Here is a 13,985-nt window from a genome sequence, read left to right on the forward strand (position 1 = left end):
TTTTGTTTCCAATTAATTTGTTCAGAGAAGTTTTACTTCCACTTAAAATCAAAATCAAAACCACCACCATACTTCCTTATGGCAGCACCGTCGATTTTTGTGGTTTTGGTTGTTATATGAGGATTCAACCAGTCTTTGGGCTGATGGCCTTATAGACATCTTGGCAGAGGAAGCAATTTGATGTGGGCAAAACAAGGAAGACCCAAGGGATATATGTTTGCAAAAATGTACTTTTATTCTTCACCTCAAAAGTAAAAAAAAAAAAAATATTAAAAAAAAAAGACTTAGTTTCTTTTTCTAAACCTCCGCGGCTCAGGCGGCAGCGCACCGGCCTCTCACCGCTGGAATCCATGGTTCAAATCCCGGTCACTCCATGTGAGATTTGTGCTGGACAAAGCAGAGGCGGGACAGGTTTTTCTCCGGGTACTCTGGTTTTCCCTGTCATATTTCATTCCAGCAACACTCTCCAATATCACTTCATTTCATCCGTCATTCATTAATCATTGCCCCAAAGGAGTGCAACAGGCTTCAGCAGCCAGCACAACCCCTATCCTCGCCGCTAGATGGGGCTTCATTCATTCCATTCCTGACCTGGTCGAATGACTGGAAACAGGCTGTGGATTTTCATTTTTCACTTGGTTCCTTTTCCTGCTGACTGATTCAATTAAATAACAATGATAAATCTGCACAGTTTTGAGGTGTTTTATTAGTAATAAGTTCCAATATACAAATTTACATGGGATACAAACTTGTGCTTACAAAATATTAGTAATCTTTTAAGCAAGGTAAAAAAATGAACATAAGAACAACAATTATACAATATTACTAACATTACATTTCTTCTTTTGTCTTGACATAAACTAGTAAGAATGTGATGGGGTGTAAACATTGAGACATTGTTTAATGATGAATTAGATGAAGACTTAAAATAAATAGGCAACATGTCATTTTCAATGGTAGAACAATCAACAACAGCAGCCATTTCAAAAGATGGCTCTTTACAATCGGATATTTTTTACATAAAAGAAACAAAAAAACAAACACACTGGAACTAGAGTCTATTTGGTGGGGATTAAAACAGTTTCATATCAAATTACCACGAAGAAAAGTTTTAAAATCAGTATCTCGACCAGTCTGAGATAGTGATGTCATCTTTCACTGCAAGTAGTAGCGACTTCTTCCACCAGATACTCTGCTACAAGGAGTTACATTGTTTGACTAAATTTATTACATGAGAAGCTTTCATGTTAGAGCTGAGGTTAGTCTTCTAATACATGACTTAAATCATATTAAAAGTTATGCATCCCTTTCAAATGAAATTTATATTAAAAAATGGTGACAGAAGATTCTTCTTAATACTGGGTTTCTATCTTCAAATCTTAACTTCCCTTGTGGATGAGTGGTAGAGTGATGCGTCTGGAACCTTAAATCACAGGCTCAAATTTGGTAGAGATGGTTGGATTTTGAGAAGGGCATGAAAAATCATTTGCTGTTTACTTGACAAAATTTATTATTACTTTCTTCACTGACCTACTCCCTTGATCACGTTTTGTTCCTATTTGATTCTACACTGGTAAGATTTATAAGACAGGTATACTGTCTTTTATTTATACCTATCCCATATTCGCTTCAATCCTACTTCCACAGAAGGAGCTGTTATTTAGCTAAAATGTTACCTCCATTAATTATATGTTGTAATGGACGCTGGGTGATAAATATTAATACTTTGATGGTAATTATGTGTAGAACGATACATAATTCCTCCATCTTCATTTTGGGTGATGAATCTTGTTAATACTTCAATGGTAATTTCATGTAGAACGACACATAATTCCTCCATCTTCACTATTTATGACAAGCTAAGTAAGCATGAAGGGCTGTATTTCATTCAGATAATGAATTTTATATTTTCTTCATTGGTCAGTGGGTAAGTGATAGCCAAATTCTTCCTCAAATAAGGACTGGCATGTTGCTTTACTAACATCAACCACCAACAAATTGTGTACATCACTTAAAAGCACTGAATTTCTTATTACCATTGCTTGATCCTCTATTTGTTTGTCTTTGGTATCGAAGATGTCTAAGCAATGGCAAAATGATTTTAATGTTCCCCCAAATATTTTTTCTATTTGGGTTAAAACAATTTTCTGACAGCTCCTTTCTCTTGGCTTCCTCCATGGATCATTGGAAGAGTTTCCTCCAGTTTCCTTGATCACAAGTTCAAAAACGACAGAAGAAGTTGGAATTTTTAAGGGGAGAAAATATCCATTCAGCATTCCATGTCATACGATGTCAGCATGTCAAAAATCTTTGGCGACACATTTGGAGTTTACCTGTCAAAATGAACTAAAATCAGCCAGAGTTTGTCGAACAGAGGTGTGTTTTTCTTCCATCTGGTAGAGTAAAATGGAATGTCGACTTTGATATTCAGGGAGTCTGAATGGTGCCAAAATAAAATGTCCTCACACAGTGGCAAGGGCCATATGATTAAATAATTCTTTCTGTTACAAGAAATTATTTAAAATTTAGATGTCCCACTTTCTTTAAACCAATTATCTTCAACTATTTGTTTTAAAAGTAAATTACCTCAAGTTTGACATGAAAGCTACAGTCAAACATACAATAAACCTTTAACATACATTAACACTTATTACTAGTTCTTTTGGAGAGTTCAAACACATTGTCGTAGTCATCATCTGCTACATGCAGTTAAAATAAATTGCCAATTACATTCATGGCACATATATTTTGAAGAAAAACCTAGGAACAATTTTACATGATTTAAGTGTAATTACAACATCATTCCAAAAGAATTATTCATATGTTAAAAAGGAATCTGCTTAAAATAATTCTTTGTTGAAGAAATGAACAAACAGATTATTGACATTCATTAATTGAGCTATCAAGACTAACAGTAATATTTACTGTACTAACTTATATAAAAATTTATACTGGGCAATGGCAATAAAAAAATTTTTTTTAGATTTTATTGGTGTTAATAAAAATTGTCTTATATTGGAATTCAGCATAAGTTACATATTTTGCATAAATATGTGATGTATAGTATTTCTGTGAGTAGATGAGTGTGAAGAGCAGATTTACCAATGAAGAAGTACATTTCCTTTGAAACTTCAATCCACAGACTCAAAATAAAATGAGGTAATTTTCTCTAACAGGAGTCAGAATCTTAGATACAGAAAAAAAGTTAAAAAATGGATGGAATAATTTACGGAACAAAGATCTATGATGTGCCCTTGATTTCTATTTGCACTCTATTTGAGCATAATGCAATATATAGCCTCAGTATTCTGAAATTCTGAAGGGAAATTCACTTTAAAAATCTTGGAACAAAAGTGGATGTTACATGCACTCTGTGCATGAGCTACAACAGCAGTATTATAAATTGAAAACAGTTGTTCACTATTACTCTAGTTGAGAGATTATTCCGATTCGTTTCAGCTGTGAAATATTCAAGTTATTTAATTTTTCATTAACAAAATGGGCATACAATCAAACAACAGTGATGATTGTAGTGTTGCGAAGAGTTATACATAAATAGATGAAAAGCAGTCGCAGGAAAAGGAAAGCTAACGAAGTGACATAAACATCAGGAAATCCCACAACGCCCTACTTCCATTCCAATGTTATCCACATGTGTCACTAAGAAATGTGTTAACTTGTGAGATGTTCAATTTTTGACTTGTTCCTGTGTATCCAGATGATCTGCCAATTACGAAGGAAGAAAAGGAAAAAGGTTCTGCTTGATATGCATAAGTATGTAAAGGAGGAACACTGTAGTTTCTATTTAAACCTTAAAATATCCTACTTAATGCAGAGAAATCTGTGTTCCTTCAAGGTCTATATTTAAAAGAAACACTGATTTTCAGAAGATAAATTATAAGTAGGTAGGTTGAAAAATATTAACTCAAAAATGTGTTGGATTTATGGGACGAAAGTCTGTTTTCTCATACCGTGCAGCTGTTGAAGTCAGTGCAGTCATAATAATAACAGTAATTTTATGTGGCTATTAGCCTGGTGCAGCCCTTATAAGGCAACTACGAAGGTGGTGGTAGTGGTGGTGATGGTGGTGGTGGTAGTCGTGGTGGTTTTAAGAGGAAGTACAACCAGGTAATCATCCTCTCTTTGTAAGGCAGACCTTCTGACTATGGTGAACTTCAGTTCTTAAATCCATCCTTAGACACTGTATCAGTGTAACAGCACCAGAAGCAAGAAAGTGATTATAACATGACAAAATGAAATGCAGGAAGAATAGGAAAGAGATAGCGAAAGACTTTCATGTGAAATTATTTTTAAAATAATAGAAGTATGGTAATATGGAATGAGTTACCATAAAATACTGATTTTCATCACAAAACATACAGTCACTGGCAAATCTGAAAGTTGAACCAATGTGTTAGGTGTACAAGGAAAAAGGCAATGAACAAATGATGAATGAATGAATGAATGAATGTGAAACATTCGACTATTCAGTACATAAATTCATTACAGCATTTGTAGACTTCCCCAGAACTTAAAGAGAAAAATAAATGCTGTGATATTTTGACTGACTGATAGTCTTGATTTAGATTACTATTTAAACAGGATAGATTATGGGATAGTCTGATATATTGATGCCTTATACATCTGACTATGAACCTCTGGTAGCATTCTCTACAGGAAGATTCTTACAAACTAAACATATGAGGGTACTTCGAAAAGTTCTAGAAAGATGTTTCACATGTGTTACAGCAGATTATTCTAAACTGTGATCTTTCAAAATGGCTAGAGTCTCACACTTTGACAGAAATGTTTACAATATGTTTTGATTCACAGAGAATGCAGTACTATCCCTTTCTGCAAATAGGAAGACAGGCAGTAGGAGGTCCAATTTACCCGTCAACCCATGAGGCAGATAGAAGAATCTGTCATTTCATTAAAGCACGAGACTTTGATTTATGGTGGATGGGAAAAATGTGTGCCCTTTTGTTCAGAAGTGCAGAAGTGCAGAAGTGCAAATCCAACTAGAGGCTTAAAATGACAATATTGAGAAATTTGGTATGAAAATCAGTGTGGAGAAGAGCAAAACAGTGCTGATGACAAGAGGAGAAAGAGAAGAAAAAAGAATTGTGAATATCAGGGGATAACACCTAGAGGTTGTTGAATGCTTCAAATATGTGTAAAGTTAAAGCATTCAAGATGCAAGGTTGGATGAGGAGATCAGCAGAACAGTACAAGTGGAGAATATTATGTTCTACCAGAGTGTAAGGAACTTGGTGTGGAACAGAGAAGTTCCTACGAAATGTAAAGAGATAATGTACAAGATGTATATATTAATATATGCATCAGAGACTTGGAAATTGACAGCAAGAAATGAGAGTCAAATTCAGGCCAGTGAGATGAAGTTCGTGAGGAGTATGGTGGGGAAGACCTTCTTGTTCTTCAAACTCACCCATTCAGAGCGAGTGTTAGGATGGAGAAGAATAAATTGAGATGGTTTGGACGTATTATGAGGATGGAGGAGGGAAGGATAGGAAAACAAGTGTTGGACGCTAAGATAGAGGGAAAGAGGGCAAGAGGGAGGCCCAGAGCAAGATGGATAGACTTGGTCAAGAACAGTATCAGATAAAGAAGACTGGAATGGAACACAATTACTGAAGAGGAGTGGTGGAAGGAGAGGCAACAATGGAGAAGTACCATCAACACTCTGACCTGACAAGAGCTGGACGAGGGAAAATGAAAATGATGATGATGATGATGATGATGATTTATGGTTACCAAGAGAAAGTCATGGGTCTGCTAGTATTTTACATAACTCCTATAAAAATAAAGTGCAATGATTGGTGTATTGGTTTCGAAAATGGATTTGCATATTTGCCATTTGAAAAGCCATGCAACATTTCTAGGCAGTCGAAGCATTGGCTAGAGGCTCCTCTACTTTGCAGGCTTCATTTGTAGCTTAAAATATATTCTGTTTTTCTTCATTCCTTTTTTATGTGAATGAGTAGTCATAAATTTGCAGTTAAATGCAAAAATATATAAATAAAAAGAGAGCACAATTCAAAGGGATGACAAAATTCCGTTTTTAATTGGAAATAATATTTTATCTATTTTCAAAGACATTCTAAGCTGGATTTTGTTGTACTTCATTTCTTTTATTGCAGATTAGCAGTTTGTTAATACAAATTCAATAAAAAAAGATCCAGTATATGGTACTCTCAAGCCAAGAAATGTTATAAATATATTCTGAATGTATTACAATAAAGAAGCTGAAAATATGATCTTTTAAAACAGCTCAAGAGAAAAATTTACAACACACATGCATGTAGAGGGCATTCTTGAGAATTTGGTGCCGGCCTTGAGACTCCCAATGTATAATTATTCCCATCCCTACAAAATAGCAAAATTAGGGGAGTTCAGCCAATTGACATCATTTTGTGCAATGAACAATGCTTGAATAACTTTGGTGATTATGTCAAAAAATAAGGGAGTGATACCAAAATGAAGCAGTGTTCTTTATCTTGACATGTCTCTACCAGTTCATCTACAAAACATTAGGAAAACTTACATTCTGACTTACCCTCATGTATTCAAGTACAACTGTGCATTCTCCGTTGATGAACTATCCCCAAACTAAAAAATGAACATGGCATCTCTTCCAAATATGTTCATGATATTTTATTGTTACAATATAACAGAAAAAAATATCTGTTTGCAGAGGCCACAGAAATTTTGTACTGAATGAAAAATTCATTTCCATAGAGGAAAAATAAAATCTTACATATTACACTTTGAAATATCATCCATTATATTTTTACACTATATCTGGAGCATATCCTAATAGTTTGAGTCATTTAAACAATTTTAAAAATATTATATTTTACAATTTCCCACCTCAGCCAGCATAATTTTTGACAAATAAAATGTTAGCAGCTGCTGAGGAAAAAGATATATATTTTTTTTTTACCACTGGCCACCTACTTTGATATGCCAACCTTACAAAAGAACACATAATATAGAATATTTATATTTCATTAATTAAATAGATATTTTAAATTTTAAATAAAAGCAAGTATTCTTACAGCCAATCAATACTAATAGATACATATTATTTATTTCACCATATGTGTTTCACCTTGTTCAAAGGCTTTTTCATTGCTTTATTCTTTTGCTCAAGATCATAAATGATTAAATGTTGAACAATTTGTACATTAACATATAGTAGTTTAATTATAGTTCACCTCTACGATGTAGTGCTTAGTGTGATTAGCTGCCATGCCCGGAGGCCCGGGTTCAATTCCCGGCTCTGCCATGAATTTTGAAAAGTGGTACGAGGACTGGAACAGCATCAACTCAGCCATCCTCGAAGTGATTTCACTTCTTTTCCAGGCAAATGCAGGAATGGTACCTAACTTAAGGCAACGGCCTCTTCCTTCCCTCTACCTTGCTTATCCCCTCCAATCTTCCCATTCCCACAAGGCCCCTATTCAGTATAGCAGGTGAGGCTGCATGGGCAAGGTACTGGTCCTCCTCTCCAATTTTAACCCTGACGGAAAGTCTCACGCTCTAGGACACTGCCCTTGAGGTGGTAGAGGTGATATCCCTCACTGAGTTTGAGGGAAAACCAACCCAGTACATAAATGGACTACGAAAGAAAAGTTTAATCATACATAAAAACACTATTCATTCTAATTAGAATTGTTAAATCAAAATAAAATTGAAACTCAATTTACAATGAGAAAGACTTGACTTTCTGATGATCATGATCACCAGGCGGGAGCATCAACATGAAACATGTCAATGCACCTTCTTGTTCTTCAGATTCACCCATACCGAGTGAGTTGGCCATGCGGTTAGGGGCGCACAGCTGTGAGCTTGCATTTGGGAGATAGTGGGTTGGAACTCCACTGTTGGCAGCCCTTGAGATGATTTTCTGAGGTTTCCCATTTTTACACTAGGCAAATGCTGGGACTGTACTTTAATTAAGGTCACGGCTGCTTCCTTCCCACTCCTGGCCCTTTCCTATCGCATCATCGCCATAAGACCCATCTGTGTGAGTGCAACGTAAAGCAACTTGTAAAAATAAAACTCACTCGTGATTGTCAAGCTGAACTCCTGCTTTGTTTACATCAACCTACCATCACTGAAGATGCCTGTAGACAATTTTTTAAAATACATGACTGAATCCATTTTTTATGGTGTTGATGAAAAGAATGCACTGAAGAAGCTCTTTAAAAAAGCACAACACATACTTATGCTTAACTCATTGGCGCCGACTTACAGAAGTGTTCTGTACACTGGCATTTTGGACTGAAAGCAGACGTATGAAACTGCTCCGTACTTATAAATGCTAGTAGTTCAAGTTACTAGCAAGAGATAGGTCTTGTGACACATACATCCTATGAAATTTATGGAATGGTTTATTAAAGAACAAAATGCAATCTGCCTGAACTTGTTAGTAAACAAACATCGGTGGTAATTACAAAGATATCATGCAGTGACTAGAAAGTGACTGATTCTCAATAAACAAAGTTACTGCATACTTCTCGACAAAATAGAGAGTTCTGTCCCTGCAGTTGATAATATTATTCAGTTTCCAATGGGTTAAATATGCTTAAATACATTTTAAATAGTAATAATTGGCTGTAAAAATATTTCCTTTTGTTTAAGACTGATTAATCAATAGAGTTAAACATGACTTTTTCTATTATAAATAGATATTTGGCAATAATGTGTATATTTATTTTTTTCTGGCTTCTTTGCATACAATCAATAACCAAAATTACTCTTTCTTTCATTTTTTCTTTCTTTTTTTTTTTTTCAGTTGTTTGTTTGTAATGTGCAGTTCCTACCAACTAAAGATATGTCACTTTTGCTTACTTATAATATCAATCTAAAATTCTTAATTTGTATGAGAAGTATATAATTATTTATATATTACAAAATTTACAATGTACCAGTTTTTTCTATACATGTTAGTTTCATTTACATCTTTCAGTAAAATTTTCCTTATTTTCATTTCCTAATTGAAGTTGCTACCACAGTAGCTCAGATCAAGAAAAGAATATGTAAATATATATGTATGGGAGAAGAGACAGGTTTATTCAGAATACTAGGGCGATGAGAAAAGAAAGAAACGTTCTGTCTACCAATAATAATTTATTAAAAATAACATTAATAGATGGAAGTGTAATTTCTATAAAAAATTGTATAAATAAATTTGTTTCTTCAGTGTTACCAGGTACACTGTTTAGAACTAGGTTTGCAATAATGGTTTATAATTCAAATCTGTTCCTTAAACAACAACAATAACAACAACAACAATGCTGTCATATCTTGTAGCTTATAACAAGTTTAAAACCCTTGTTCCTATTGTGGTTCGAGTAATGATATTCTAAGTATGATTAGTGCAGAAAGCAATGGCAAACTATGCCACTCCTCATCATGCCTTGTACACTTCATTATGGTACCACTATCAGTTTTTGCGGTTTCTCTATAACCGCATAACCTTTGAGGTACTTTTTGAGGATCCAACCAGCCTTTGAGCTGAAGACTTCAACAAATTCTTCATTGAAGAGCTGTAAAGGAATGTCTCTCACTTTACTTTTGTAAAGAGGAAAGAAGATGATGTGAATATCTTACGAATAAAATAAAATTATATAGGAATCAAATTAAACTGGAAAATTTGTAAAGATTACAAAACCAAACTTCAAAAGATTTAAGTTTGGAGCTTTGAGACAACTGATTTGAAAAGTATATTTCAGTGTGATTGCTCACCACTCACTTTCATAACTCCATGAAAATTTGTATTGCCCCCCCCACCCCCACCCCTGCCACCCTGCAAAAAAAGAAAATAGGAAGATAAAATACAGTCTGAAACTGTGCAAAACTCAAACATTTTCCCCAAAATTACATATCTTTAGCAGGGATGTTATACCAGTTACTTTCCTGTCCTTTGAAACATTAAAATGTGTCAGCAATTTTGTAACAGGTATTTGAGATTTCAAAGCAACTTTATTGTATCATAAATTTACACAAAGCTTCCTTTGATGTTTGTAAAATAAAGTTTGTTATTGTTGCAGCAAGGCTATGGATCTGATGCTTAGGTACTTGTTCCAAACAAAGCCCTGAATATCTGTTTCCTTTTTGAAATATAAGGTTTAATACATTTTCTAAAATTTTGTGCAGTACTGTTTTTAAAAATGATAAAAGGCTACTGTCCGCCAAGAATGACAAACAACGATAAAATGAATTCACCTGACGTGGATGAACAAGAAATAATTTTTACCAAGATTTGCTTAAAAGTAAAACTCTATGAAATCAGTTATTTTAAAATCTTATTTAGCCTCGTTCCTCCCTTGACATTGTATAACACTGAAATAATGAAAGTCTTTCTCATTATTACATAGCACAATCTTAAATTTATGCAAAACACAACAATTTAAATATGCTCAATTGAGCTTAAGATATCTTTACAAATCATTTCTACATGTGAAAGATAATCGGTCATACTCTCAGTGACAACTTTAAAAGATTGTAATACTCATGGGCATTTGAAGATGTAGGAAATAGTCTATGACACACAAATGTCATTTCATTAAGAAATCTTATGTTTACATGTTTATCTTACATTGGATATTTCTGCTCACCACTTCATCTCAAAAATCTTCTGATCCATTGAAGGTATCAATAGCCTAATTGTACATTATTTGTTTAGGTTGGATCAAGTTTTAGGTTTAATTTTGAATAATTGATAATGAACTCTGAAAATTATTTGAGGTGTTAGTAACTTGCTCACATTATACATCAAATTATGATGTGGATCAATATGAAAAAATAATGTATATTCAATTTTCATTAGACCATGCGAGATTCAACACAAAGATATATCAATGTTCTGCTTCCACTAAGATGAGCGACAACAAGGTATTCTTAAAAAAAGCACCATTTTCCATGATATTAATGATACAAAATTTATTTTCTCTAAATGGAACGACTATGTATTGATTTTGAATAACAGTTTGAAATTAGAAAATTCTGTTGTTCGACAAATTTTAATAAAGTATTCAATTAAACACTGACATAATGTGATTTGTGCGATGAATATTTTGTAAACTGAGAGATAAACACCATAAACAAATTTTCTAAGTGATCAGACACCAGGATCATGACTAATCTATATCTGAGCCAGGAAAATGGGCTCCACTGTAGTTTCAAGTAATTATTCGTTGAGTGGATAATATTGCCATAGAAAACCATTACAACATGTTTCATAAGTACCTTGTTTATTTGGACCCCAATAAGCTTGACCTTGCTTAATAACAAAAAAGAGAAAAAAATGAAAGACCTTGTGAAAATGCAGAATGCAAGGTTTTAAAAGTAGCTGGAAATCAACAATCACATTTGTTGTAGCCTATAGCTCCATGATGGTTATAAGTACCCACTGTTGTGGATACACTTTGCTGCTGTATCGAAGACATCTCCTTCTTTTATTGTGCAGTACTGTATTTTACTAAACTGTAATGTGCTCTCATTATACAACTGACATTTCTGGACAGAAATGCAAGCACACAGGTCTTTCTATTCATGAAAAATAGGCAGTGACAGAATACTTGAAAAGTATGTGCCAGTGGCTAATATATGTACATAGTACTATGCCTGACATTAGCAAGGAAAAAGGTGAACTTTAAAATTTGAACTACTGAGCAAGTTGGCTGTGCGGTTAGTGGGTTTGAATCCCACTGTCGGCAGCCCCGAAGACAGTCTTCCATGGTTTCCCATTTTCACACCAGGCAAATGCTGGGGCTGTACCTTAATTAAAACCAGAGCTGCTTCCTTTCCAATCCTGGCCCTTAGTCGCCATAAGACCTATCTGTGTCGGTGCGACGTAAAGCCAATTTAAAAAAAAAACACAACTAAAATACGATGTGGAATAGAGGAAAATCTGAAGTGGATGAGAAAGCTTGCAGAACAAACCTCAGATGATGCCGTGTACAAATGGTTTATACAACTATGTTTAAGTGCAGGCTACTGGTTGTAAGAACTGAAGTAATTCTTTTTTTTTTTTTTTTTTACAAGTTGTTTTACGTTGCCCCACACAAATAGGTCTTATGGCGACGATGGGATAAGAAAGTAGGAAAGGGCTAGGAGTGGGAAGGAAGCAGCTGTGGCCTTAATTAAGGAACAGCCCGGCGTGAAAATGGGAAACCACGGAAAACCACCTTCAGGGCTGCCGACAGTGGGGTTCGAACCTGCTATCTCCCGGATACTGGACGCACTTACACGACTGCATCTATCGAGCTCAGTGAACTGAAATTCAGACTGCCACAGAAAGACTGGAAAAATAGTTAGGAATAAACTTTATAAGTGGCTTTTCAAATTTTAAAGATGCCGTAACAAAGCGAATAAAAATTATTTAGCCCTATGCCCTTTAAATGTACCATAATAAACATGTTTTGCTGTTGTAACCACAGTTTCAAAGAACTCTCTACTGTTATGTTGAAAGTCATATAAGTCAATTTAGACTTTTGTTAATATGATCAACATATTTTCCAATTAGTCCAGATTAACAAGGTTCTTACTGTCATTCTTAAGAGATAAAACAGAATTTTTAAACATTCATGGGATCAGATGATATTTAGTCTTTGAAATGTTCTTCTCAATATACCAAGTCCTGAGTGAGTATAGTAATTTCAAATCAATTTGCAAATCCAAAGTTGATGAGATTCACAAAATCTCTTTCCAACAAAATTGTCACAACACACAAAATCCCTCACCCTTTAAGACTGCTTGAGCTACTGCATTCCATAAACCATCACTGGTAAACTGTCCAGTTCCAAGAGACGAGCTTCTCTCGGAGTGAACTACTGAGGATCTGGTTTTTCACATCAGTGTAATTGCTAAGTTAATAGCAGCAAACAATATTTGTAAAACACACTTATTTGGAACAAATTAATAATTTTTAATGAAATACAGACTAGAGTACTTGAATCCTCATTTCTTTCTAGACCAAAACATTGAACGTTTTCTTCTCCCATCAAATAGACGAGAAAAAAAGAACATGCCTATTTTAACAGCTTCTGCTTAAAAATATGCAGGAAAAGAATAGCACATACAGTACATAGCTAACAGATACCAACATAACAGAGTTCATATCTAGGAATTGCTTACATTTAGAATGTAAAATGTGAATTCTTCCTGTTGGTTAAGTACCATCTATATGTACATAGAGAGAGGAATGGGAAAATACTGAGGGTGTAGTACAGGACGTGTTAAACAATTCAGCTCTCATCAGTGTCAGATGGTGGGTCTATGGCGGTGTGGAGTGTGACGGACACACCACGGTTCAGGCTGACTGCAGGGTAGAACACTCCGTACAGATCCTGGAATGCTATTGGACCCTGAAACATAAGAAATAGCATCTTAGTGTTTTGTAGGCCTTCACAACTGAGTTAGGAATATACAAATAACATTTTAAACAGTTCTCATGGAAACATCATATGTAGAATACATTTTTACAGCAATAATAATTACTATTTTGTGCAGTGACTGCTAGCCTTGGTGCAGCCCTTGTAAGGCACACCATCCAACAAAGTTTGCAAGCATCTGTCATATATGGGAAATGGCATGTTGTTGTGGTGGAGCACAGTATCGTATGTGGCGTGTGAGTTGCAAGAATGTTGGGGCCAGTCCTCAAGCCAGAAGAATTAAGCACTTACAGTCATAATCCCTCGATCCGACCAGAATCAAACCTGGGACACCAAAGACTGAAGGCCAAGATGCTGACCACTCAGCCATGGTGCTAGACTTTATAATAAGAAAATGATCCAATCATAGGATGGAAAGATTTTCTTTATAATACTGTTTCCCCTCCAGCAAACAAGTGAAAGTGACAAACTAACAGTTTAGGTCTAAATGTTACTATTTGTATAAAATGTATCCTTTATAAGATCTGGTCTCACATTTGCAACTCTTTCTGCATGGCTAAC

At 34.8% G+C, this 13,985-nt stretch overlaps 1 protein-coding gene across 1 annotated transcript in view; it reads right to left on the reverse strand.

Annotated features, from left to right (window-relative positions):
* Nucleotides 1-13,169: 13,169 nt before the first annotated feature.
* Nucleotides 13,170-13,985, reverse strand: part of Trim9 (E3 ubiquitin-protein ligase Trim9) — a 343,327-nt gene continuing 342,511 nt past the window's right edge. Inside the window, exon 10 of the mRNA XM_067153370.2 lies at nucleotides 13,170-13,397. Within this exon, the coding sequence (XP_067009471.2) occupies nucleotides 13,278-13,397 (120 nt within the window). The 3' untranslated portion in view covers nucleotides 13,170-13,277. The remainder of the gene's footprint in view (nucleotides 13,398-13,985) is intronic.

The sequence above is a fragment of the Anabrus simplex genome, chromosome 9 (genome assembly GCF_040414725.1).
Source record: "Anabrus simplex isolate iqAnaSimp1 chromosome 9, ASM4041472v1, whole genome shotgun sequence".
NCBI lineage: Eukaryota > Metazoa > Arthropoda > Insecta > Orthoptera > Tettigoniidae > Anabrus > Anabrus simplex.